At 40.7% G+C, this 25,180-nt stretch overlaps 1 protein-coding gene across 2 annotated transcripts in view; it reads right to left on the bottom strand.

The window, feature by feature from the left end:
* megf6a (multiple EGF-like-domains 6a) overlaps positions 1-25,180 on the bottom strand; it is an 87,229-nt gene that overhangs the window by 33,523 nt on the left and 28,526 nt on the right. Inside the window, exons 1-2 of one of the 2 annotated variants that reach the window (XM_067446358.1) lie at positions 18,030-18,428; positions 5,095-5,217 (exon numbers count right to left, since the gene is read on the bottom strand). In XM_067446358.1, coding sequence (XP_067302459.1) covers positions 5,095-5,217; positions 18,030-18,192 — 286 coding nt within the window. In that variant the 5' untranslated portion in view covers positions 18,193-18,428. Of the gene's footprint in view, positions 1-5,094; positions 5,218-18,029; positions 18,429-25,180 lie in introns of those variants that run through there. The other variant, XM_067446357.1, reaches the window with a different exon arrangement.

The following is a 25,180-nucleotide window of genomic DNA, read 5'->3' as shown; positions in this document are numbered from 1 at the left end:
TGTATGCGACTAAACCTTAGCAGTAGCAAGCAAAACGGTTTTGCACGTCAGACTAGTGTAATGTTATACATAGAACAGCAATGAAGTCCGTTAGCGCATTTGAATGACGAAGCACGCGATCGTGTCGTTTACTGATGTTTACTCACGCGACGATAAGCAACAGCACAGACATTTGAAGCAGTTTTACTCACCGGCTGCTTCCAAAGCAGGACCGAACCTTTATCGCTGGGACCGCTCCGTCAAAAACACACTTCTTGGAGTGTGGAGATCCACTTTGCGATGCGACTGAAGCGATGTTGTGAAGCTTCCCGTCATTTCTGCATTCAAATCGGTTCAAATGCAGCGCTGCCTTCCCGGAATGCTGTGCTGAAGCGTTGAAGTCGCTTAATGTCAAAGTGGAGGAATGAAGTGGAGCGCGGGCGCGGTCTATAACCGACATACGTGTTCACGGACGATTGGATCTGCAGCTTAAAGGGTTACTTCACCGCTTTTTCATATTAAACTATGTTATTCCCTTAACTAAAATGAGTTGTTACATACCTCTCTCGTCTCAGTGCGTGCACTTAATCTCTCTGATGTGTGGTGATGATCTGATAGCATTTAGCTTAGCCCACTTAGCCTAGTTCATTCACTATGGTACCAAACAGAGATCAAGTTAGACGCACCAAACACCTCCATCTCTTCCCTATTTAAATACAGTTACACGAATAGTTGGACGATCAAGTATGGTGACAAAATAAAACGTGGTACTTCTCTAATCGGATTAAAAAGGAGAACTAATGTATGGCGGAATAGCACTTCTGAGAGTACTTCGGCTCGGCGCAGTAAAAAGTCCCGGCCGAAACATCTTTCCTCACACCTCCCCCTCACTCTCTCATTTCTGTCAATAGGGAGATGTGAGGGAAGATGTTTCAATGCTATAAAAATTATTTTATAGCATTGGCATAGTATAGCAAATTGCTGAATGAGTACAACATACAGAACATTTAACATAAATCTGTTCTCAAAGCTCATGCTCCACTTGTCACCATGATGGCTTACTCCTATTCTTCTTGGACTAAAACGTTACATGTAAAAATATTTTATTAATGTTAAAATAAAATAAATAATAATCATAATAATAATATCCACTTTTTGAAGAAATTCTTTCTTTGATGATAATAGAAGAGAATGTGGAACTACCATTGAACAGCCTTGTCAAACGCATTCTTCACATAACTATTAACTAATTATCCAAAATTGTACTAAGCAATTATTTTCAAAACTTGAATCATTTAGTAAAATAGTCCACTTGAAAGGGATTATTTTTTCTTCCATGACTGATATGAAGTTTGGATTGTGATGCTTGCCAATGTTGCCATTTTTCTGTTTTTCAAAAAGGATATCACCAGGAAAGAAACCAATCATAATATTCAGTAAAATGCTATTAAATAGCTTGTTTCTGCATCATTTAAAAGCTGTTTGGTGTGGTGATAAGAGGGAATGTCTGTGGGAATGTTTGTAGTTAATAACGGCCAGTGGACTGAGAACCGCTCCAAATGACCAGCAATCTAATCTGTAATCTCAGAACATTAATGATGCTTCCGAAGTAAATCCAGATATGTGTAGTATTTCAGATTAAAGACTGTCCATTTACTCTTTCATTATCTCTTCTCTAATGATGCAGCTGATGGACAGACTTTTAGTTGGTCTCCACCCTTTTTTGTTAATGTTTACTCATCTCTTTCATCAAACAGGGTCAGACAAAGGCTACAGCTGCATCTCCAGTTAAACACATCATATAGTTAATGTAGTCTCAGTTCACTGAAAATAGCTGTTTTCTATTTGAATATATTTTTAAATGTAAATTATTCCTGTGATGTCAAAGCTGAATTTTCATTATCATCACTCCAGTCTTCAGTGTCACATGATCCGTCATTTTGATATGCCTATTTGCTGCTCAAGAACCATTTCTTATTATTAACAGGATACTTTTTTTAAGAATACACCAGTCTGTCAGCGTAGAATTATATGTCATCTGGACATCTGCCATGCGGTCATTATCATGTGACCTACCAGAGTCGGTTATGGCGCTTAACTGCCATTTACAAATCCTCTCCCATGGCCATCGTATGCGATTTATATTAGAGAAGTACAGTATGCGATTTCAGATGCAGCCCTTGTATGTGATCATCACCACAAATGTCTCACCATTACAAGCAGGATAATACTCCGAATTAGAAATCACACAGAAAATGTCACTGGCTGCCAAATGTCCTCAAGGCACAGTCTATATTTCAGTAGTGAGACTAAATATATACTGTCATAACAGGCATATCAGTCAAACTCAATGTGGAGGAGTGCGTGTCTGTTCTCAAAAATAATATCTGCAGATTCTGCAAACTGTCCAAAACAGATTTGAAAATGTCAAGTATAATATCCCATATAATCATGCAATCATCTAACTTGGATATTAATTAGCATATAATAGGGATAGTTTGTTGGTGGTGTAGCGGATGATAAAATGAAATCTTTATATTTTGGTTATGAGAGTGTATCTAATGAAGGATAATGATTCTTGGCAGAGAACACTTGGGTGAATTAAACATAATTAAGGGTTTATCTGTTGGTCATAAGTCACAACTTAATAAGCTTCTGGCATGAGGTATCAGCAAGATTACCAGCTTCTCAAATTACCTTTAACCAAAACCAAATGATCCTGGATAAAACCCTCAACGATTAATTAGCAGCATCTGTTTCTGGTTTATTCTCATAGTGCGTTCCATCCACTCAGCATTAATTCAGATTGTGGTTTTATAGAACAGTTGGTTTGATATCGGAAAAAAAAAACTGATAAACGAGCCTGAAGCCTGACTGGAGCTCATGGCCCTAGACTCTTCAGGCTCTTGGAAGGGTAAAAGTTTCAGCTGCTGATTCAGCTGAAACAGAATGAACTGCAATCCTGCTACTGCATCAGAATCTCAGCAAACTGATCCCAGAATGCCGTTTTCCACAATGGAATATAAATATCATTAGTTATTTGTCACACTGCCCCGAAATGTGAAAGAAATGTTTTAGGTTCAATAGAAGTTAAGCTCAATCATCAGCATATATGCAGATGATCACCACAGAAAATAATTCTCACTTGTTCTTCAGAAAATATACAACATCAGCCCAGTGTTTTTACTGTCAACTTAAACTAAATCGAAATAAAGCTGAAATAAAATAAAAAAAATATTAAACTTAAACTGAAGTACTATGATTATACTAAAACTAGTGCTGTCAAAATAAAATCGCATCCAAAATTAAAGTTTGTGTTTACATAATATACACTATATTGCCTTTACATGCACATCAACTTCCCATCAACATCCCATTCTCAATCCGTAGGGTTTGGAGTTGGCCCACCCATTCTTTCACAAATGTTTGTAAAAGCCTAAGTGCTTGATCGTATACACCTGTGGCCATCAGAAGTGTATTGAGAGTTGCTAGACGACACTCGCGGCAGATTAGATTTGCTGCCGCTAGGGTGCGTCTTGATTTCTAGGCAACATAAAAATGTGATAAATCATGAAAATAGCACAATTTGAAATGTTTCACTGCATCACAAATAAAACACACACAATTACCCAATATGCTTACACAATCTTTTAATAATATTTGAATAAAGGTTGTCGATTCTCAAAAATGTTGATTGTATTAACTCAATTTTTTTATTTCAATGAACTTAACATTTTAAGGCAAACAGGTAACTTTTTTTAAAATATTTTTTTAAAGTGAACAAATAAATTGTTCTTAAGTATACATGAATAAGTGTGTATTTGAATATACATAACAATACATAGCATATTATGTAAACACTTTTGGATGCAATTAATATATTTGACAGCAGTTAACAGTATTTAAAAAATATTTTAAAAAAAAGAAAATTACTAAAATCTTCAAATTAAAAGGAAAACTGAAAACAAAAAAATTAAAAGCTAAATAAAAATATTAACAAATACTATAATAGTGCATACAAAATAATACTTAAATAACGGCATTTCTGTCAACATGTCAGTTTTGTTTTGTTTTAGGTTTAAATAGAAACTAATCTGTAGTAAGAAACAGCAGAATGTACTAAATAATCTAATGCCATTTCATGTACAATTTCACCAAATATTAAATTAATGGCTTATTTAATAATCTGATGGCATTTCAATTTACCCAAATATTTAATTAATGATTTATTTAATAATGTGATTCATTAAAAATAAAAAATAGAACTGGAAGTACTTGGAAGGAAATTTCAAGATTCAAGATTTCAGAAGAAACATTTTACTTCCAAACACACACACACACACACACACACACACACACACACACACACACACACACAAAAAAAACAAGATTGCAACCATATTTTTTAAACAAAAAGCTCTTTCTCAAGTAATGCCCAAATGAAAGACTTTTCAGCCGTCATGTGGCATCCCAGCTGGAAGATGAAGCACGTGGAGCATGTGGCACGGCATTGCCTTTGAATAAGTCACTTAGTCCATTTTTTTGTATTATGTTCTGTTAAATGTTTTCAAAGTTTATGTCAATAAGTCAATTTGGGTATAAAGAAAATACATTTGATGTTATTATCACAAATTTGAAAAGCAAAACCCCTACATCCAGACACTATTAGCAAAATTGATATGCTTGAAATAACTCCTTATTCCCACATGGTCTTTTCTTTTGAAAACTGAATTGCTGGGTTTCACCTGACACCTTCTACATCATATTCACATTTGAATAGATGGATGTGATGGTTTGATAACAGGCCTGGCAAGGGAACAGTTGGGTCCTGGTCTGCTCTATCTCAAAGGTCCATCCCAAACTCACCCTGACAAGGCCTGTACAGTACAGTACAGAACAGTAGCAAACATTCCACTATTAAGAAAACAAGAGGCTCTTTGATTCCCACTCATGCACAAAGCTCAAGGTGGGGACCCCTGCTTGCTTTGAAGAGAAACCCGTTCTGTGAAAGCAAACTTTTCTTAGGCCGTGATGATTACAGCCTCTAAACCTTTGGACGCAGGCCAGCCTGTCAGCTCTCCGTCAGTGACCTCTCACGACCCCCCAGCGACTCACCTATGCAGGTGCGGCCATCAACGTGGAGGCGGAACCCCGGGTTGCACTCGCAGTAGAACGAGCCTCTGGTGTTCACACACCTATGCTGGCAGCCTCCGTTGTGAACCTGGCACTCGTCGATATCTGAGAAGGAAAAAGCAGACACATGAGGCCACATGTTGGAACGTGGTTTGATTCTTGCACAAGCTTTCAAAGCCTTCACCTATAAGAAAACAAAGCATAAGTCATTCTGACTTCCTTAATTAATTTATCCACTCCAGAGAAAACTGCAAATGTGTTCATTTTAGACGTGTCAGTCACTGTTCAGATTCTTTGTGATTGTAGTAACCTCCAAAGGTTTATATTTTATTGTATTTTCTATTCGATAAAGTATTAATCCATAAATTTAAGCGGACTGTAAATCACAGGCCATAAATCCTCTTAGTGGATAACAATAAAACTATTCTTTCTAGATTAGTTTTAAACATGAGTTCTTTATTAATATCTTGCTGTCTATTCAAAAGTTTAATTAAAAGCATTTAATTATTGTCATAATGCAAATTTTCCCCCATCTTATTTTTTGCTAAAAAATAATAAATCCTTAATTAACTTAATTTAACATTCTTGTCAGTAATTTCAATGATAAGATTAAAAATTGTATTATCATTTACTCTCATGTCAAGTGTATGAACACAAACAAAAAAGTATTTTATTTAGTTTTTTTAGAGGCATTTTTCAAAGCGTGTCAAATATGTCATAAGTTATAATATTTCTGGCAATAACCAATACATTGTATGGGTCAAACTTATCCAATTGTTCTTTATGCCAAAAATCATTAGAGTATTAAAGATCATGGTCCATTAAAGCTACACTGTGTGATATTTCCCCCCATCTAGTGGTGAAAAGGTATATGACCATCCAGTGAATATTAGTTTCAGTTCCTCTCAATTCCGATTTCGTTTTAACTCCTACGGTGGCCGATTTAGTCCAAGATTAACATGGCAATCCCTCTCTTCACATTCAACACGGTACCATCGAGTGTTAAAATGTGAAAAACGAAGCTTGAATTTATGGGTATGTCCCTCTTTGGCTAATGTACTTTCAAGATGGAGGGGCAACATGGCGACCAGCATTCGAACCCCTCACCCATATGTATTTTCAATGGCATATTATAAACTTACGAGAATACTTTATTACTTGAAAGAAGTAAATATACATTAATGAGCACATATTTTTGAAAGAACAAAGTGTTTTTAGCTAAGAATACACTAAAACAGTTGCACAGTGTAGCTTTAAGATGTTGTCAATTTCTTACCATAAATATAGCAAAAAAAAATATTATTATTAGTAATATGCATTGCTAAGGACTTAATTTCAACAACTCCACATAATGAAGATCTCTAAGTGAATACGCTCATTGTGTTCTGTCTGACTCGGGCCATGTGTCTTACAATCACCCTGACCTTTAAAATAGCGTTGCCTAGGTTTAATTGAATTATAGTAACAGGGCTTTCCCCACAGCAAAACGATCAGGTATAAGGATCAGTGTTGACAACCTGAAACACAGGATTCTTTTTTTTGTCAATTATGTATGGTGCATTTAAGAGGTCAAACCCTGCTTTAAAATATGACAGCATTACGTGAGTTTGAATAGGTCTGACATGTTGAAAGGAAAAGCAAAGATGTTTGACTCAGCACTCATTGAATATTCCGTATATGTCATATATCATTTACATTCATGACCCGGCGGATCTCACCGAGTATTTAAGGAATAGATACAGAGGGGAGATCAGTAATGGATAGGTTTAGTACAGGTGCAGAGCTCAGAGATCAGTCGCGGGCCTGTGAAAGCCCTGCTGGTGGGAGACTGTAATTCCAACAGACTGTCAGTGAGTGAGTTATGTGCTCTGGTCTCTAAATGATGCACCAAAAGGGCCTTGGAGAGTTGAAGCCTCAGTGTGAAAAAACATTCAGACAGAACTAATTCATAGAGTAGATTTTAAGTTTGCTATTTGTTTCAAGATTTACTTCTGCATTAATCTAAATGACAATTAAGGGTGAATATAATTAGTTAGAGAATTAATTAATTAATAATAATTAAATTAAAAAACATGATTTATTATATGTAATTGAATTGTACTTATTTATCATATAAAAAATATATTTCATGTTCCACTGAAAATGCATTACAGGTTTGAAACGACATTATTGTATACAATTACATCATTTTCCTTTTTGAGTAATTTAATTCTCCCCTCACATATCTGCTCTCCCTATATTCTCATATATCTTTCCAAGAGATTCAATGATAAAAGCCATGAGAATTTTTTTTAGAATTTATTTTATTCCTCTTTATCTATAACAAAGAATTGTCATATTAGCATTGTGGACAACTTAATAGAGCACTACATATTACTCTAAAGGGTCTGCAAACTTTCTTTGACCTCCATACAGAAATGGCTAATATTCTTTAAGCAAAATTTATTTCCAGGACAAATCATACCCATATATTAAAATATCACGGTCGAGCCAGAGAGAGGTGTTGGATGCGTATAGCAAAGATGGAAGAATCCAAGTAAAGGATTATTCAAAAGAGTTACTGCTAACTATAATGCTTACATTATGAAGTAAAACTCATTTATGCATTAAACAGCCCATTTTGAATTCCACAAGTACTCCTCAGACAGATCTACTGTTTAAAATTCTCTTCTGTGAGGATAAATGCTGGATAAAATTGGGACCACTTATCACATACCATTCATCTTCAGCTCATATCTGTACAGGGTTAGTTTTTATAATGTAAGTCTTAAATGATAATCTCACACAACCATACCACGAGCCAGGAAAATCCAAGTGATGGTCCAGTTGACTGCAGTAGTTTTACTGATTAAGACTGTAATGAAAATTAGCATTGTAACAAAAGCTTTAAGCAAATCTACAAATTTAAATCTCAAATCAATGTTTCATGTCCACAAGTAGCCATGAAATGAGTTGGATAACGTACAGTCAGTTGGTCATGATCCCAAAATAAAATCTTTCAGGCTGATACAAGAAACCTCTATGGACCGGCTAGCTGTACATCATCTCTTACTTCTAAACAACAAATCTGGTTTAGATTTGGAGGATGGTTAGAGAAGTTGTTATAGGCTTATGTAAATGCGTAGCATGCAGTTTACTTAAACAATTGATACTAATGATGGATCACTTCTGTTTCTTTGCCAGACAAACATCTACACTGCAAATAGAATGTACAGCCAAGAACTAGATGAAATCCATATTTGATTTAGAACAAACAAGTAATTATCTGACACAGGGGACACATGCATGTGACATAAACAAAAGACAAAATATCACTGTTACTCTCACATTAGTACTTTTTCAAATGTTAAAATGCTTTCTCCTGCCCTAGCTGGATATAACAACTATAATTCAAATAAAAAGTGGTGTTAAAGCATCTCGACACAGAAGCACTGGCTCAACCAATGCTGTTCGCTTGTCCAACCAATGACTGGAAAGGCATGGAATTAAATGGTGGAATGGATACGGATGTACATGATTGCTTATGTTGCACAAGTGCCGACTACTGGAGGAACTCATGCATAAGGTTTAAATGGAAAGCACTAAGCCCTTTATAACTTGTAAGTCACTATGGAGCTAATTTTTTATTTATTTAAAGCATGAATTTGTTTTATGCATCATTCTATAAGTATATGAGCTGTTGGAGAAAAATTATTTTACACAGCGCCTGAAAATAGGCTAACTTCCGTCAACATAACCAACGTGACAACCCGTAGCACAGAGAGCATGCTGGGGACTATTTTCAGGCACTGCGTTATATCATTACACCGCTGCACCCATGGTATACGACAGCAAAGTTCACTGATTATTACGCAGGAATGAGAGTATAGTTCCTAGCCGTATCAGTCTAGAAAATCGAAACTTTTCATTTCCCTATCTCGAGGGAACTTCGAGCTGCGTCGAAACGCTAGGGGACGCCTCTGCGTGCCATGTCATGAAGCACTTGTGTAATCAGTCCAATAGCGGGACGATACGTCACGGGCGGGTGACGTCATCGACCAGGAAGCTATAAAGCATGCCCGGACCAAACAGTCACTAGCTTCTGTGTCTTCACAAAGCGCTCTGTGTGATATTGTATGTCCATTTATTGTGTGTGTGTCAAAGAAAACGAAAAAGAATGTCGAGTCAGTTCAGGCGATGTGTCACTCCCTGCCCTCGTTACATCACGGGTGGGGATCCACACGACCTGTGTGTAATGTGTTTGGGGCTCGAGCATGCCCAGTCAGCTCTCGAGGGGGTTGGCTGTGAGCATTGCGAGAGTCTCCCAATGCGTACATTAAGATCACGCCGGGCACTCTTCGAGGAGAGTGCTTTGGCTCGCGGTCCTCAGGGCTCGGGTCCCGCTGCTGCCGAGGCACAGCGAAGGCTCGCGTCTTGGGGATCGCAGTTAGATCTAGTGGCGGGGTTAGAGACGGGTGATCCCCTATCTCTGCCCTTACCCGCTGGATCTCAAGCCTCAGCTCGCGAGTTGGAAGCACGCTCTGCGGTTTCTTCCGCTCGCGCTGAGGCACAAGATCAGTTGCAGCACTCCAGTTCCGAGGAACTGGATGTTGTAAGCATAAATGAAACTGACGAGTTACTTCCACCATTACACACGCACGCACAGGAGGAGCTTATGGAGGTTGTCACTCGCGCCGTTGCCAGATTAAGTTTAGACTGGCCGGCCGAGCGCTCTGAGTCACACAAACATACAAGCAGGCTAGACGAGAGATTTTTACCGTCATATACACAACCTCCTAGGCGGGGCTTGCCATTTTTCCCGGGCTAGACCAGCATCAGCCAGAGTCTTTAACCCGTCCACATCTGAATATTCCAATATAAACGGGTTGAAGGCTCATGGTTATGCCGCGGGTGGAAGAGACGCTCGCGAGCTATCTCTCCCCCGAGTCGGCATCGTCGCTGCAAGCCCCGCAGCTGCCCACCAAGCCCGTGAGAACAACATCAGCGCTGGTGGGCAGGGCGTACTCGGCAGCAGGGCAGGCGGCCGCCTGTTTACATACGGTGGCCGTCCTGCAAGCATATCAAGCTGATCTGTTGGGGGATATTAATGAAGAAACAGAGGAAGTGAAACAGATTTGTCTCTTCGTGCCACCAGGGAGACGGCCAGATCCATCGGCTGCTCTATGGCAGCCCTGGTGGCCACGGAGAGACATTTATGGTTAAATTTATCAGATATTAAAGAACATGACAAAAAGTTCCTTATGGATTCGCCCGTCTCGCCTACTGGCCTCTTTGGTGACGCTGTAACAACAGTCGTCGACCGTTACCAGGAGGCCAGGAAGCAGGCGGCGGCATTTCAAAAATTTCTCCCCCGCAAATCATATCCCCCAGGGGCTGCCGGGCGGGGGCAGCCCCAGCCGAGTACGTCCTCCTCCGCAGCGCATCGAGCGCAACAAAAACAGAGCGTGGCCGCTCGGGCCCCCCCGCAGAGAGAACGGGGGACCGGGCGACGCGCTCAGCCGGGACCTTCCCGCGGTAGGACGGATCTGAGGACCGTCCTTATCGCTAGGAAGGCCTCGGCTAAGAAGTCCTGACGCCAAGAGCGCAGGGCTTCCGATGGCAGTCCCCTCCGGGAAAGTGCAGCTCGCCGAGGCGCCCGCTCTTTCCCGGTGCCATCGGGGGGCCGGTCTGCCAACCCTGCCACCATTGGTGCTTCAGGGCGCGGCGGTCCCCGGCGAACGCATATCTCCATGTCCGCCCGGAAACGTAGCGGCTTGGGGATGTTCGCGCCCTCTCGGGAGGGCCCCTGGGCGGTCAGTTCGGTTGCTACCTGCCGGTTATCCGTTACAGGACACCGGGCTGACCACACAGGAAAATCCAGAGCCTCGAGAGGCTGGTTCCCTTAGTAGATTTTCTGGCAGCGTGGAAACTTCTGCCGAATGTCTCAGAATGGGTCCTGCGTACAATAGAAAAAGGGTACAGAATTCAATTCGGGTTACACCCGCCCGTGTTCAACGGGGTTACTACCACGGTAGTAAGCCCCGACCAGGCTCTGGTAATGGAACAAGAGGTACAGACTCTTCTGCGAAAAGAGGCTATAGAACGGGTCCCTCCCCACTGCAGAGAGTCGGGGTTTTACAGCCGGTACTTCATAGTTCCAAAGAAGGATGGGGGGTTAAGGCCTATCTTAGATCTGCGTCATCTAAACAGAGCAGTAAAAAGATTAAAATTCAAAATGCTCACGATAAAACAGATCGTGTGTCACAACAGGTCCGAGGACTGGTGCGTCACGATAGATTTAAAAGATGCGTACTTCCACATCTCCATCCTTCCGCAGCACAGACAGTTCCTCAGGTTCGCTTTTGGGGGAAAAGCGTACCAATATCGAGTGCTGCCATTCGGTCTAGCTTTATCGCCCCGCACTTTCACGAAGTGCGTGGATGCAGCTCTGGCTCCGCTGCGACTCCAGGGCATCCGCGTGCTAAATTACATCGACGATTGGCTAGTGTTAGCACAGTCAAAACAACTGGCGGTTCAGCATCGAGATGCTGTTCTCGCCCACATGAAGGTGTTGGGGCTAAGGTTGAACGAAAAGAAAAGTATGTTGGCGCCACAGCAGAGCATTACTTTTCTGGGGGTAGTTTGGGACACGAGAACGATGTCGGCTCGGCTATCTCCGCCCAGGGTAAAAACGATCCTGAATACCGTCAACCAGATAAAGCTAGGCCAGTCACTCACTGTCAAACACTTTCAAAGAGTGTTGGGTTTGATGGCAGCAGCGTCCAACGTGATACCTTTTGGCCTGCTGTACATGAGACCCTTGCAGTGGTGGCTCAGGACCAAGGGGTTCTCCCCGAGGGGAAACCCTTTTCGCCTAATCAAGGTCACGCGGCGCTGCCTACGTGCCTTGGTGAAGTGGAAAGATCCTTGGTTCCTTTCCCAAGGTCCAGTTCTGGGGGCTCCTTGTCGTCGCGTAATGCTAACGACGGATGCCTCCCTAACTGGCTGGGGAGCGGTCATGAGTGGCCGCTCGGCCCAAGGTCTGTGGAGGGGCCATCAGCTCTCCTGGCACATAAACCAGCTGGAGCTGATGGCTGTGTTTCAAGCACTCAAACACTTCCTCCCAGACCTACGGGGCCGCCATGTGTTAGTTCGGTCAGACAACACTTCGGTGGTCTCGTATATAAATCACCAGGGGGGATTGAGATCGCGTCGGCTGTGGAAGCTCACGCATCACATTCTAATATGGGCCCAAGGCAAGATGCTCTCACTCAGGGCGATGTACATCCCGGGGGTCCTGAATGTAGCGGCAGACTCCCTGTCGAGGCAGGGAGTGGTGCCGGGGGAATGGAGGCTCCACCCCGAGGTGGTGGAGGAGCTGTGGATCCGCTTTGGGCGAGCCCAGGTGGATCTGTTTGCGTCTCGAGAGACGACACACTGTCCAGCATTCTTTTCCCTCACACATCCAGCCCCACTGGGGCTGGACGCAATGGTACAGACGTGGCCGAGGCTGCGTCTGTACGCCTTTCCCCCTCTGGCGTTGCTCCCAGGAGTGCTGGAGAGAGTCCGCCGGGACGGGGTTCAGCTCTTATTGGTAGCCCCGTTCTGGCCGGGCCGAGTATGGCTCTCAGACGTCATGTCTCTCCTAGAGGGTCCTCCCTGGGAAATCCCAGTCAGGAGGGATCTTCTTTCACAGGCCGGGGGGTCAGTACTGCACCCGCGCCCGGAACTGTGGAAACTGTGGGCTTGGCCCCTGAGGGGGCCCAGTTCATAAACACGGGTCTATCGACTGAGGTGATAGAGACCATGTTGCACTCCAGAGCACCATCCACAAGGAGACTTTACGCACTCAAATGGAGAGTTTTTGTCGCCTGGTGTACGCACCAGACGTTGGACCCTGTTAACTGCCCGGTCGGTTCAGTTCTCGAGTTCTTGCAAGAAAAATTCTCCGCAGGGTTATCCCCGTCGACTCTGAAAGTGTATGTGTCGGCGATATCTGCATATCATAATCCATTAGATAACGCATCATTAGGGAGACACCCGTGGGTCATGCGTTTCCTCCGTGGTACCTTGAGGCTCAGACCTGCGGCACGCTCCAGGGTGCCGACTTGGGACCTGGCCATAGTGCTGGAAGGCCTTATGTTGGCTCCCTTCGAGCCGTTAGAGGAAGTGTCAGAAAAGTTCCTCACACTTAAAACAGTGTTTCTCCTAGCAATTTCATCACTGAAAAGAGTAGGAGACCTACAGGCTCTATCAGTAGCACCTTCCTGCCTTGAATTTGCACCAGGAATGGTGAAAGCATTTCTCTTCCCGAGGGAAGGATATGTTCCTAAAGTCCCGACCAACGTGCCGGGACCAGTAATGCTGCAGGCTTTCTGTCCGCCTCCGTTCACTAGTCAAGACCAAGAGAAGCTAAATCTGCTATGTCCGGTCAGGGCCCTAGATGCATATGTCCACAGAGCTGCCCTGTGGCGAAAATCAGAACAGTTGTTCGTATGTTTTGGGTCTTCGAGTAAGGGAAAATCGGCTTCAAAGCAGACGCTTAGCAAGTGGATAGTCGAGGCTATCTCGCTCGCTTATGAGTCGGTCGGACATCCTTCACCTATGAGGGTCCGCGCCCACTCTACTAGGAGTATGGCTGCCTCTATGGCTCTTATTTAGGGAGTTTCACTGTCAGAGGTTTGTGATGCGGCTGGGTGGTCCTCTCCGCATACATTTGTGAGGTTTTACAATCTGGACGTAGCCTCTACTCCGGGGTCCCGGGTGTTTCTGGGTTAAATCACACAAACAGACATTTGGGACTCTGGCGGCGTGGGTATTGAGGTCCCCTAGCGTTTCGACGCAGCTCGAAGTTCCCTCGAGATAGGGAACGTCTCAGGTTACGTATGTAACCATGGTTCCCTGAGAGGGAACGAGACGCTGCGTCGAGATGCCATACTCCCGGCATGCCTGTGATCGATTTGTTCGACTTTTTCAGAAGCTAGTGACTGTTTGGTCCGGGCATGCTTTATAGCTTCCTGGTCGATGACGTCACCCGCCCGTGACGTATCGTCCCGCTATTGGACTGATTACACAAGTGCTTCATGACATGGCACGCAGAGGCGTCCCCTAGCGTTTCGACGCAGCGTCTCGTTCCCTCTCAGGGAACCATGGTTACATACGTAACCTGAGACGTTTCTTTGCGTCTTAGTACATGATGTAACTACAAAAGATTTAAGTTTTAAATAGGAAAAATATCGAAAGTCTTTGGTCATTTTTGAATGAGAAGCTAAAGGGGGTCACACACCGGACGCGAAGCTCAGCGCCGCGCAGCCGGTATCTCACACCGAATGCGCACATTATATACGCGTGAGCTCAGTTTTGAATCGACTTCTGACAGAAGAGCTGCACGATGTGTGCATCTTGTAGCACAGAGTGAAATCAGTAAGTACATTGACGATTTGAGGGAAATATAAATTTACATTTTATATAATACCTTGAAATGGTGCTCTGTGGCGCGACAGGATTTTGAACAAATTCCTGAGTCACCGCAGACAGGTGCCGAATGCTGCCGCCGGTGTGTGTACACTCATTGAAAATAATGTGTTCAAATTTTAAAGACGCTGCGCGCCGGCGAGCATCGCATCCAGTGTGCGACCCCCTTAACGGTCTAATCAGATTCAATGATCTATGCTAAGCTATGCTAAAAGTGCTACCACCAGACCCGGAGATCAGCTAAATGGATTCGAAACTCAACTGTCAACTCTAGGGGAGTTGGAAAATTATCCTGTTTTAAAAAAGTGTTCCTTTATAGGGCAGGGGTGTCCAACCCTGCTCCAGAAGGGCTACCGTCCTGCAGATTTTAGTTCCAACCCTGCTCCAACACACATGTCTGTAATTATCAAGCAGCCTTGAACACCATGATTAGCTGGTTCAGGTGTGTTTGATTCAGGTTGGAGCTAAAATCTGCAGGGTGGTAGCCCTCCAGGACCGGGTTGGACACCCCTGGTATACGGAGTGATTTCAAGTCACCATGAACTCCAAATTGACAACTCTTTTCTTTTAACAGAATATTGAAGTATTTATTATAAATAGTTTATCCATGCACATATATTTTTCATGTGCCCTCAAAATCTTTAATCAAAATTACTTCCACTCTCTCTTGCAGACATCTCTTCTCTGACAGCGTGTTTGTTTGGCATGAGGGTGGGACAAACTGTCACTCACATGAGAGCACAAGCAATAGCAAACCACAACCATCCAATCAATTCCCGATGGATAAAAAATCAAGTCCCGTCCTACATTTTCTCTTGTCCGAGAAGCTGTTTCACTTGGATATACATCACAATAGGGAAGAAAAGAATATCACAACTTTCACTTTATGCCGACTTTAAGTTAAAAAAAAAATAATAATTAGAGTAGCATGGGATTAGAGTTGACTGTCCAACAACCAAAACATTTACAAATAAAATATGATTGAGATGATAAGATGATTTTGAGCTTCAATGGAAGAACATCTGACCTGATTTCTTCTTAGATTCATGTCAAACCTTAAAACCATTTTTATTTCCAGGTTAAAATCTCAGAACTTCAATGTGGTCTCATGCTTCTGGATCCTACTGTGCGCAAGGTAATATGGAAACCCACATTTCAACCAAAATAACAATTATGTTATTTGGCCCTCAAAGTCCTAAACTTATGTGAGGTGCAGCTGAGACACTGCAATAAGAAGGTAAAATCAATGACATATGTGAGCTTGAAATGTTCAGGTCTACAGGTTAGAAAAACAACTGCTTCTTATCATGATACGCTCAAAACTGGGTTCAAATCACTGACCTTTGCTTTGAAGTTCAGCAAAGATCTGGCTTGATATCATAGACGTGAGCCACGCTTGAATCTTGCATTACTATCTGTATTACAAACATTGCAGGATTTTGTGAAGACATACGGTTTTCTAGGTAAGCATGTCTTAAAAATCTGATTTTGTGGAGGCAAAATCTAAGTCTGTCGTAAACAATTTTGAAGTAAAGAGGGCATGTGAGATTGAAAATGAGTAGGCAAAATATTAGCCCAATATTCATAAGTAAAGATGATCAGAGGAATTCTTATAGGAATGAAAAATAATGGACATCCCAGCAGGCTGATTATGCCAAGCAGACTACCTTTAATCCAAAACACGTTTCTCCTTAATCTTGCATTCCGTCTAAGAGAGCATTAGCCTGGAGCACCCTGATTCAAGACCAGATCTCCATTTAAGGTCATGAAGAAAACGTTGGAAAACTTTTTTTACTTTTTTTTTTACTTTTTCAAAATATCTATTATCCAATAAAAGACCCAGAACATGACAAACAGCTTAAGTCCAGCACTAATTCCAATTGCGAGAATTTGCAATATACACCCACATGCATTTTAATTAATATTGATCAAAAGAGACAGTAAAGACATTTATAAATATTACAAAATATTTCTGCTGTTCTTTTGCACTTTCTATTCATCGAAGAACCCCAGTTGACACAACAATATTAAGGAGCATGTATTCAACATTAATAATGATAAGAAATGTTTCTTGCAGCAAATCAGCATATTAGAATGATTTCTGACTTTTCAGACTTGACGCTAAAAAAAACAGCTTTGCCGCCACAGGAATAAATTACATTTTAAAATATATTAAAATAGAAAATGGTTATTTCAAATTGTAATAATATTTCACAATATTAATGATTTTACTATATTTTTTATTAAATAAATGCAAGCCTGGTAAGACTTCTTTCAAAAAATAATAAATCACAGATCACAAATGTCTGAATGGTTTAAACCTGTATTTAATGCTGCCCCACACAAAAAAAAAATTACATTCTTTAAAGGGATTGTTCACCCAAAAATGTATGAAGAATGTTGGTAACCTGACAGTTGATGGTAGCCATTGACTTCCATAGTGGAGGGAAAACTTTGGAAGTCAGTACCGCCAACTGTCTGGTTACCAACATTCTTCAAAATAACTTCTTAGGTGTTCAACAGAAGAAAGAAATGTATACAGGTTTGAAACAACATTAGGGTGAGTAAATGATGACAGAATATTGCTTTTTAGGTGAACTATCCCTTTAATGGTTTAGTGTGGGAAAGGGAAAAATGGTTTACTTTATTTTCCTGTTATGCAGTCATCAAAACATTCCTTTAGTTGCAGTGTTCTGCACGCCTCACTTAAATGAGTTTAAACTTAAAACATAAGAACTTTTCTGCACACCACCAATTTGGCAGTAGAGACAGAGAGAGTCAAAGTTGAGTGAACATTGTCTACCTGATCCATGTTCTTCATAGGTGGTGCAGACGATATAACCCTGAGGGTCTACTGAAACTCACTAATCCCAAACACCACAAATCGTTCCAACAGATTTTTACAAAATTAATAACATGCATCAAGCTCAAGTAAAGCTCAAGTTCATTTACTCTGGTCATGAGAAACGTATGGTGTTCTAATGATTTGTTGTGCTTTGATAGTCTCCATACCCTCTCCAAACCCTACATTTAGAGAAAATCCATAAATCTGCGTCCATTAAAAGAGTTTTCAACACAGCCTAAAGTATTTGACATGAAATATTAATAAGTTGTCAAAAATCAAATTGCTGTAATAAGTTGCTGGTTTCTAAAATTGAGAACAAAACATGAGTTGTCTCTATAGTATTTGGCAAACACTGATGTACCAGTTTATTATTTGTGTTGTTCCACATCTGATATCTGTTCACAGTGGAGTGAAGGCATTATCATCTCCAGCTCCTTTTGTCACAGCCAAGATATTACCAAATCATACGGCACAATTAAATTCTGTCCCAGAATATCACACGATCATTAAACTAATGTGTTCCACCACATTCCAACTTTTAAAAAGTTATTTGCTCAAAAAGCAGAATCAGTTCAATGAATCAACTGAATCGATTCACAGCGAAACCAGTAACACTCACCTGCCCCCAAGTGTCCAGTGTTGTATCCATGATATCCATTGAAGCAGGTGTAGCAGTTCCTGTGATAGAAGCGGTAACGTGTATTCCCAGCACCTAAACCTGATGGGACCAACTGTGTCCAGAAAGTAAATACGAGAACTAACCTCAGCCAATCCGACAGCATTGTCCAAGTGCAATGTGTTATAGACCTCACTCAAATAGAAATAAATAAGACCATGCAAACAAAACAAGATAAACACATTCTCAGCATGTCCATTATGCAACAGGAGAGAGCAACTGCTGTTGTGGGCTGTAGTAGCTATTTAAATAAGCTGTGTGTCCTGGCATCAGAGTCATTTAATATTCTCTCTCTCTCTCTCTCTCTCTCTCTCTCTCTCTCTCTCTCTCTCTCTCTCTCTCTCTCTCTCTCTCTCTCTCTCTCTCTCTCTCTCTATTGACAGACATGTATTTTCTCGTGGCTATGTGTCTCCTGTTATGTCTCCATCGCCTATGTGCAGGGCAGGCCTCCGCAGTCCCACCCTCCTGTCTGTCTCTGCTCCTCCCTCCTCCTCCTCCTCCTCCTCCTCCTCCTCCTCCTCCTCCTCTCTTAGGTATTGACGATGAGACGTTTACCAAATGTGTAAGCTGCAGTTCACTCAAAACAAAACTGTGAACAGAGGAGCTTTTTAAAACTGGGCACATATTCTGGTCACTTTTGCTTTTACACTGAGTATTTCTTTTACATGTTTTCTGGCTCATTTCTTGAAACAGAAATTACATTGGACAAACCTCCAAACCACTTGGCAATTGTTCACAAGCAGAACTGAATTTCTCATTTCATCAAATTGGAAATGTCTAGGTATATGTCTCAATGTCTCAGAACATCTTTGCAAATGATTAAGTACAGGTAGCCTACATTTAGCACAATTTCCAAGTAAATAGATCTTGTTGATCTAAACTGATTGTTGATTGTCAGTTTAATGGTCGTTCACTCCAAAACGTGTCAGTGTCATTTCAATGTATGTCATCACATGCACAATAGTCTGCTCAATTGTCCAAATTAGTCAAGAACATAATACCATGAATACCATACATAAATCCCTTGGAACATTTGATAAATATATTACAGCAATTGACAGTCAGGTGACAGCAGCGTGAGGAGGGTGGGTGAGGACAGCAACCAGTGAAGAACTGTTAGTTGTGAGACTCCAGCTTTATTTACAGCGCTGAAGGCTGCATAATTTTCATTGTTTTTTGCTTGTGTGTTTATATTACAGTATATTATGCTGTATACATTTGTTTACTCTGATATGGAAGTTACTTTATGTGTGTGAATGATAAAGGTTACAATTTCCTTGGCAGTATGAGTGCAATGTGTGATGTCAAACCTGGGAGGCTACTCTTAGCCTAAAATCCTAATTCTTTATTTCAGATTGTATTTTGTTAGCTAGACACAAAACAGTACAGTAACCATTGTCATTGAAGGACTGGGCTAAGACTGAAAGGTGGACATGAGGGATATGTTAATGGTCCTCTGCCATAGTGACTAAACATTGCCAAATAGACAAAGCATTTTGGGGTACTGACTGTTTCAATGAGAAGGACATTTAGTTTTGACACATGAGTGTGCTTTTGGAGAGGTATGAGCTTTTGCAGGTTAACCATGGTGTTGTGCCGACCCATCCACATTATTTTGGTAAAAGCATCAAGAGTGTTGGGAACGTCCGGTCTTTTTCAAGCAATGAGCCAAAGCAATTGAGAAGGATCTTTGCCATTTTCATGGCACTGACTCTTTATATGGGAAAGGAATTTAGATTTGAAGCATGAGTGAACAGTTTTGGGAGAGATATTGGCTTTTTTATGTGAACTATTGTTGTGCTGAACTGTAAGACTGTTTTGCCAAATGATCTTAGAATTTTAAGAATATCATTTTTTGTTTCAAGAAATTAGCCAAACCAATGGAGGAAACACAATCAAAAAATGTATTTAAAAACAATTAAGTACAGTTTGGCCACTAGGATTAATTACCAGAGAAGAAATTAATTGAAAACTCCTTTCAATTCTGTTATTGATTCTGGTGAAAGGTGGGAGATTGATAGAAGGAGACAGACAGACAGACAGACAGACAGACAGACAGACAGATAGATAGATAGATAGATAGATAGATAGATAGATAGATAGATAGATAGATAGATGATAGATAGATAGATAGATAGATAGATAGATAGATAGATAGATAGATAGATAGATAGATAGATAGATAGATAGATAGATAGATAGATAGATAGATAGATAGATAGATAGATAGATAATGAAACAGACCTTACAGCTGTCATGAGATCATTCTATTAAAAAGATGAAAAGAGCCATGGCCTTTAAATCTCATATAGCCTTTGCTGTCACAAGTCCAGTGATTTATAGGGCCTTAGTTATTAATATTCTTTACATCAATTCAACTTATTGTTACAGCTGAGAAGTTGACAGAAATTCAAATGAGCCACAAATAACCCTAGTTTTGACAAGCTGTTGGTCCAGTGCAGTGGACCCTGAGAGAAAACATGGAAAACTAATTTACAGGGGGGTAAAGGGAAACCAAAGAAAAGCTAAAACACTACACTTAAACAAAGTATGGTATATACCTAATCATAATTCTTAATGGAAAGAATTCCCGCCAGTCCAAACATGGCAGATATGCTTTATGAGATGCATCTTGCATCTTGAACAACACAGAAATCTATTCAAAGTGACAAGGAAATACATAGTTAAGTAAGAGGAAAAGCATGCAACAAAGGTTGTATCAGTTTTTCCAGAGGATATGAAGGTTGAGAGGAGTTTAAAAGGTGCAGCTGGACACAATTCAAGCGTCTCTTTTCATGTGAGTTTTGTGAGTCAGATGAAAGGAAGGTCACTGCACGTCTTATTCTCTGTGTGGATGCCTTTGTGTTAGTGAGGCACTCTAAACCACTGCCAGGTGTGGGTTAAGGCTCATCTTAAACCATTTGATTAAATTACATTAATAATGAAACATTTGCAAGACTTCCCTGAATTACAGAAGGCAATGCACAGATACACACAATATACAAGTAATGGTAAAGCACACCATTACTTATTCTGCAGCTATTTGTTTGGATAAAGGTACGCATGTATGTCACACCGATTAGTGATTACAACCAGTGATTCGCATAAAAAAACTTAAGTCCAGGGGATTATTCCATAGCTAAAATATAACACTACAGTAGACTGGGTAAACCAGCCTGATCTGCCGGCGATTTGATTTCGCCCTGCAACTCAGTCTGGAAACCCGTACATTCATTTCAACTGCTTCTGTTACACTTTTGCGGGAACCAATCACAGACTGGCTTTTCCACCTGCCACGTTATTTAAAACAATGACGGATAGAAAAGCGATGGGTCGTTGCCTGTTGATCACGCTACTGTGGTCTGATTGGTTGAAGGAATATCCAATTGCATACAGAGTCTTTTGAATAATGCTCGTTTATCACGCCTCTTGTGCAGTATAAAATACAGAGCAGACTCCCCAGACCAATGTTCAATCATAAATTGAGCTTGATCTGGTGGTAGCCAGACAAAAACTAGGGCTGTCAATCAAAGACAAAATAATTGATTTGTTACATCATAATTAAAACTAAAAACTAAATTAAATAATGTGTGAAATGTGTGTTTTATGGGGATGACTTTCATAGCAGAATATGTGTTGCTTGATTTAGTCTATTTACCATCCTCAGTGTGAACTATATATTTTGTTAAACAGTGAGTTAATGTAATAATTAATCTAAATGATATCCAGTATAATAGGAGCTGAAAGCTCTCATTTCTGATTTGGTGTTAATTGAAGTGTTGAAGAGCCTTCAACACTGTGAGAGGCTGTGGGGGTAAATAAGATAGAGCATGCTGGGAAACACTATACAAAACAAAACAAAACAAAAACATGGGAAACATGGGCCATTGCCATTGAACTTGCTTATACGTCCAGCAAGACAGGAAAACATTTGGGGGGGGAAAATGTTCACGATTCTACACGGATTGTAAAAGATGGCCTTATTTAGTCTTGCATATGAATAACAAATGAATGAAAAGCATCTGCTCGTTTTTGGTTTGTTTGGGTTAGCTGGAACCAAAATCATTGATCCTAAAAAAATAGATTAAACTAAACTGAGCATAAAATCAGTGCCATTAAATTACAGTCAGTTTCACGGAGGCTCTGTTTAATCTGGGAAGACTGAGAGTACAAAAACAATCGGTTCCCCTCTATAGATTTAATCCCAGAGAACCCACATGTGTCTTGCTCCAGTGTAAACTCGCAGAGCAGATACTGCATAGCCTACCGTCTTAAATCTGCAGAAGTACTTGAACGGTCACAGCAATTGCGATTGATTCTGGTTAAATATCCACGTGAAGAACGGGGCTTTTCCTTCTCGGTTTTATAGGAGTGACTCTAAAGTGTATTCGGAAATCCATTCTGCCACAATAAACAACAGTGTGAGATAGCAATCTTCTTGAACTGAATCTTCTTGCCATCTTCCTGGCAAAGGTGTCGGCACTGGGAAGACTTAAATGGACAAATAAATTTGGTGAATTTCAAGAAAAAAAGTTTTTTACTGTACAGGACATTGCATTTTTAATGATCTTCATTAAGTCATGAATTAAGTTAAACAGACCATACATCCTTTAACCATGAAGCCGTTCCAATTATCCCTCCAATGATTGGCCATAAATCACATTGTGTCTCAGATGTTCAAGGTAAGCAGTAAGGGAGTTAAGAAAGAACTGTTTTTATATAATCCATCATAGCTGCTGTATTTAGATTGAATGCCAAGCTGACTGCCAGTTTCGGCTCAGCTAAATATTTTGAGTGTTGCCATTTAGCTTTAGTGATGTGCCAGGTAACTTGTCGGTGATCCACAGAAAATATACAGCTATAGTTCATATAGCTCATAATATACAGTCTAAGACTCTTGCAAAATAGATGTTTCAACAGGGAGTCTGCTGAATATTGTTTGATCTCAGACTAATTTTGTGAACAACTAACAAAATGAAACAAGACATTAAAAACACAAATGAAAATTAAATAAATAAAACTAAACAAAACAACCCATTCATCTATTCTCCAAACCGCTTGTCCTGGTTGCAGAAACGCTGAACCCACACAAAAAAAAACCTGTTATACAAATTACAATAAATGGTAAAAAGGATCTGCTAAGTCTCATATCCACTAAGGGATCCTTGTCCTGAAGGAGGTTGAAAAGGACACCAAAAGAAAAGTTCTGACACTGGCATTCAGTGCCATCCCTTTAGTCAGTAATATGGTTAAACCCATTGCTTACAATGCATACCTTAGTGTTGGAACTATCCCAGAATCTCTTCTGTCTTTTCTTTGGATCTGTGACCTCTTGGAAAATTAGAGAGGAAGAAATGTTCCTTACATTTATAATGGCGTCCTCTTGCCAGCAGGACTGATCTCACAGCGAACCTCACATATGCAATAAAGCCCATCTCAGGTTGAGGGATTTTCAGCTCATCTTTATGAGCTGTATTTAAGAAGTTCTTTGAGAGGAACTTCTTAGAGATACTATGCCCAGCGACCATTAGCATGAGATGGAAAATTGGTTTGCTAAGTATGGCTTATCAAAGTGGCTTCTCAAAATGGATTGAAGCTGTTCTGAAGTCATGCTTCTCCACATATCTAATATGGTTGTCTGTCAGTGCACATGCCAGAGCTCACCAATATTTCCTTTGATTAATGAGAAGGAAAGACCTACATTTTTAGCCAAAAGCTAATGCAAAGCATACATGCTATCTTGATTTATAGTATTGTACAAACCTTTATCTCAAAAACAAGTCTTATTGAAAGCTTGAAATTGAAATTGGCTCAAGGTTTATATTATTGTCAGTCGTGGCTGATGGTAGCTTTGGACTGATCCATCACGCATGCAGATGTGAATGAACGCACAGTATACATGCACAATAAACCATTCCGATAAATAAACTGTAGCCTTAGAAGTATGTATTCACTGTGGAATGTCTTTATGAAAACAGATCTGATAATCTTTCTTTATCTGACATACTTTGTGGGGGGAAAAAAACACAAGAAAACTCCTACTGTGGACGAAAATTTTATCCAAAGTCAAGATAATGTAGTTTCATTAATTTCACTTAAACAAAGGGTGTGGATACAATACAGTATATTAATCCTAATTCCGGATGATTAATAAGGCATTGCTACACTCTAAGACAGAAATGCTGTCTTAAAAATAACCCACGTTAGGTTGAAAATGGACAAACCCAGCAATTGGGTTGTTTTAACCCTGCGATTGGGTTGTTTTAACCCTGCGATTGGGTTGTTTTAACCCAGTTATTGTGTTGTTTTAATCCAGCGATTGGGTCATTTTAAGCAAACATTTAACCAACCACTGGCTTAAAACAACCCCATGTGTAAGTATTGCTAGGGTGTTGGTGGTTGCTAGGTGTTAGGGTATTCTGAGTGGCTACGGCATTTGCATTTTCAAGGGCACTGGTGGTTACAAGGGTGTTGTGGTTGCTAGGGCACTGCTAGGTGATTGCTGCTAAGTGGTTACTAAGGTGTTGCTAGTGTTTTGGTTGTAACTAAGGCATTGCTCGGTGGTTGCTAGAGTGCTCTGGCTGGTTACTGGGTGCTATAGTTGCTAGGCTTTTACTAGGTCCATGCCAGTCTCTATGATATTCTGCAAACATCGTAAGTCACATTAAGCCACACGATTTGTATCATTCATATCTGGTCGTGAAAAAGTGTGGAAGTGTGTAATTCACCTAAATTTTCACTGGAAGAAGAATACTAATGCAAGCACTTCAGCAAGCAGCACTACTAGACACATTGTAAACAAAACAAAACTCATTTTGAAACCATGTAATACTGATGTCATCAATTACTGACCTAAACAGAGGTTGCATGGTATGAAGTTCTGGACAAAGACAGATAAATGAATGAGTACTCCCAAGGGCTTAGTACCTTACCCAGTACTTAAAGATGAAGTTTACTTTGGCCCCTCAAGAGAAATGTCAGCAGTCAAAGCACCTTTTGATGTCCTAGTAGTTCAATGAGTGTCATTACAATGCCAAGCCTGTCCTATCTAATGAGAGACACTTTAGGATTAGGACACTAGCCGGAGTCCGCAG

The sequence above is a fragment of the Pseudorasbora parva genome, chromosome 6, assembly GCF_024679245.1.
Source record: "Pseudorasbora parva isolate DD20220531a chromosome 6, ASM2467924v1, whole genome shotgun sequence".
NCBI lineage: Eukaryota > Metazoa > Chordata > Actinopteri > Cypriniformes > Gobionidae > Pseudorasbora > Pseudorasbora parva.
The sequence above is the reverse complement of the archived record's forward strand: the minus strand, read 5'-3'. Positions and strand labels throughout refer to the sequence as shown.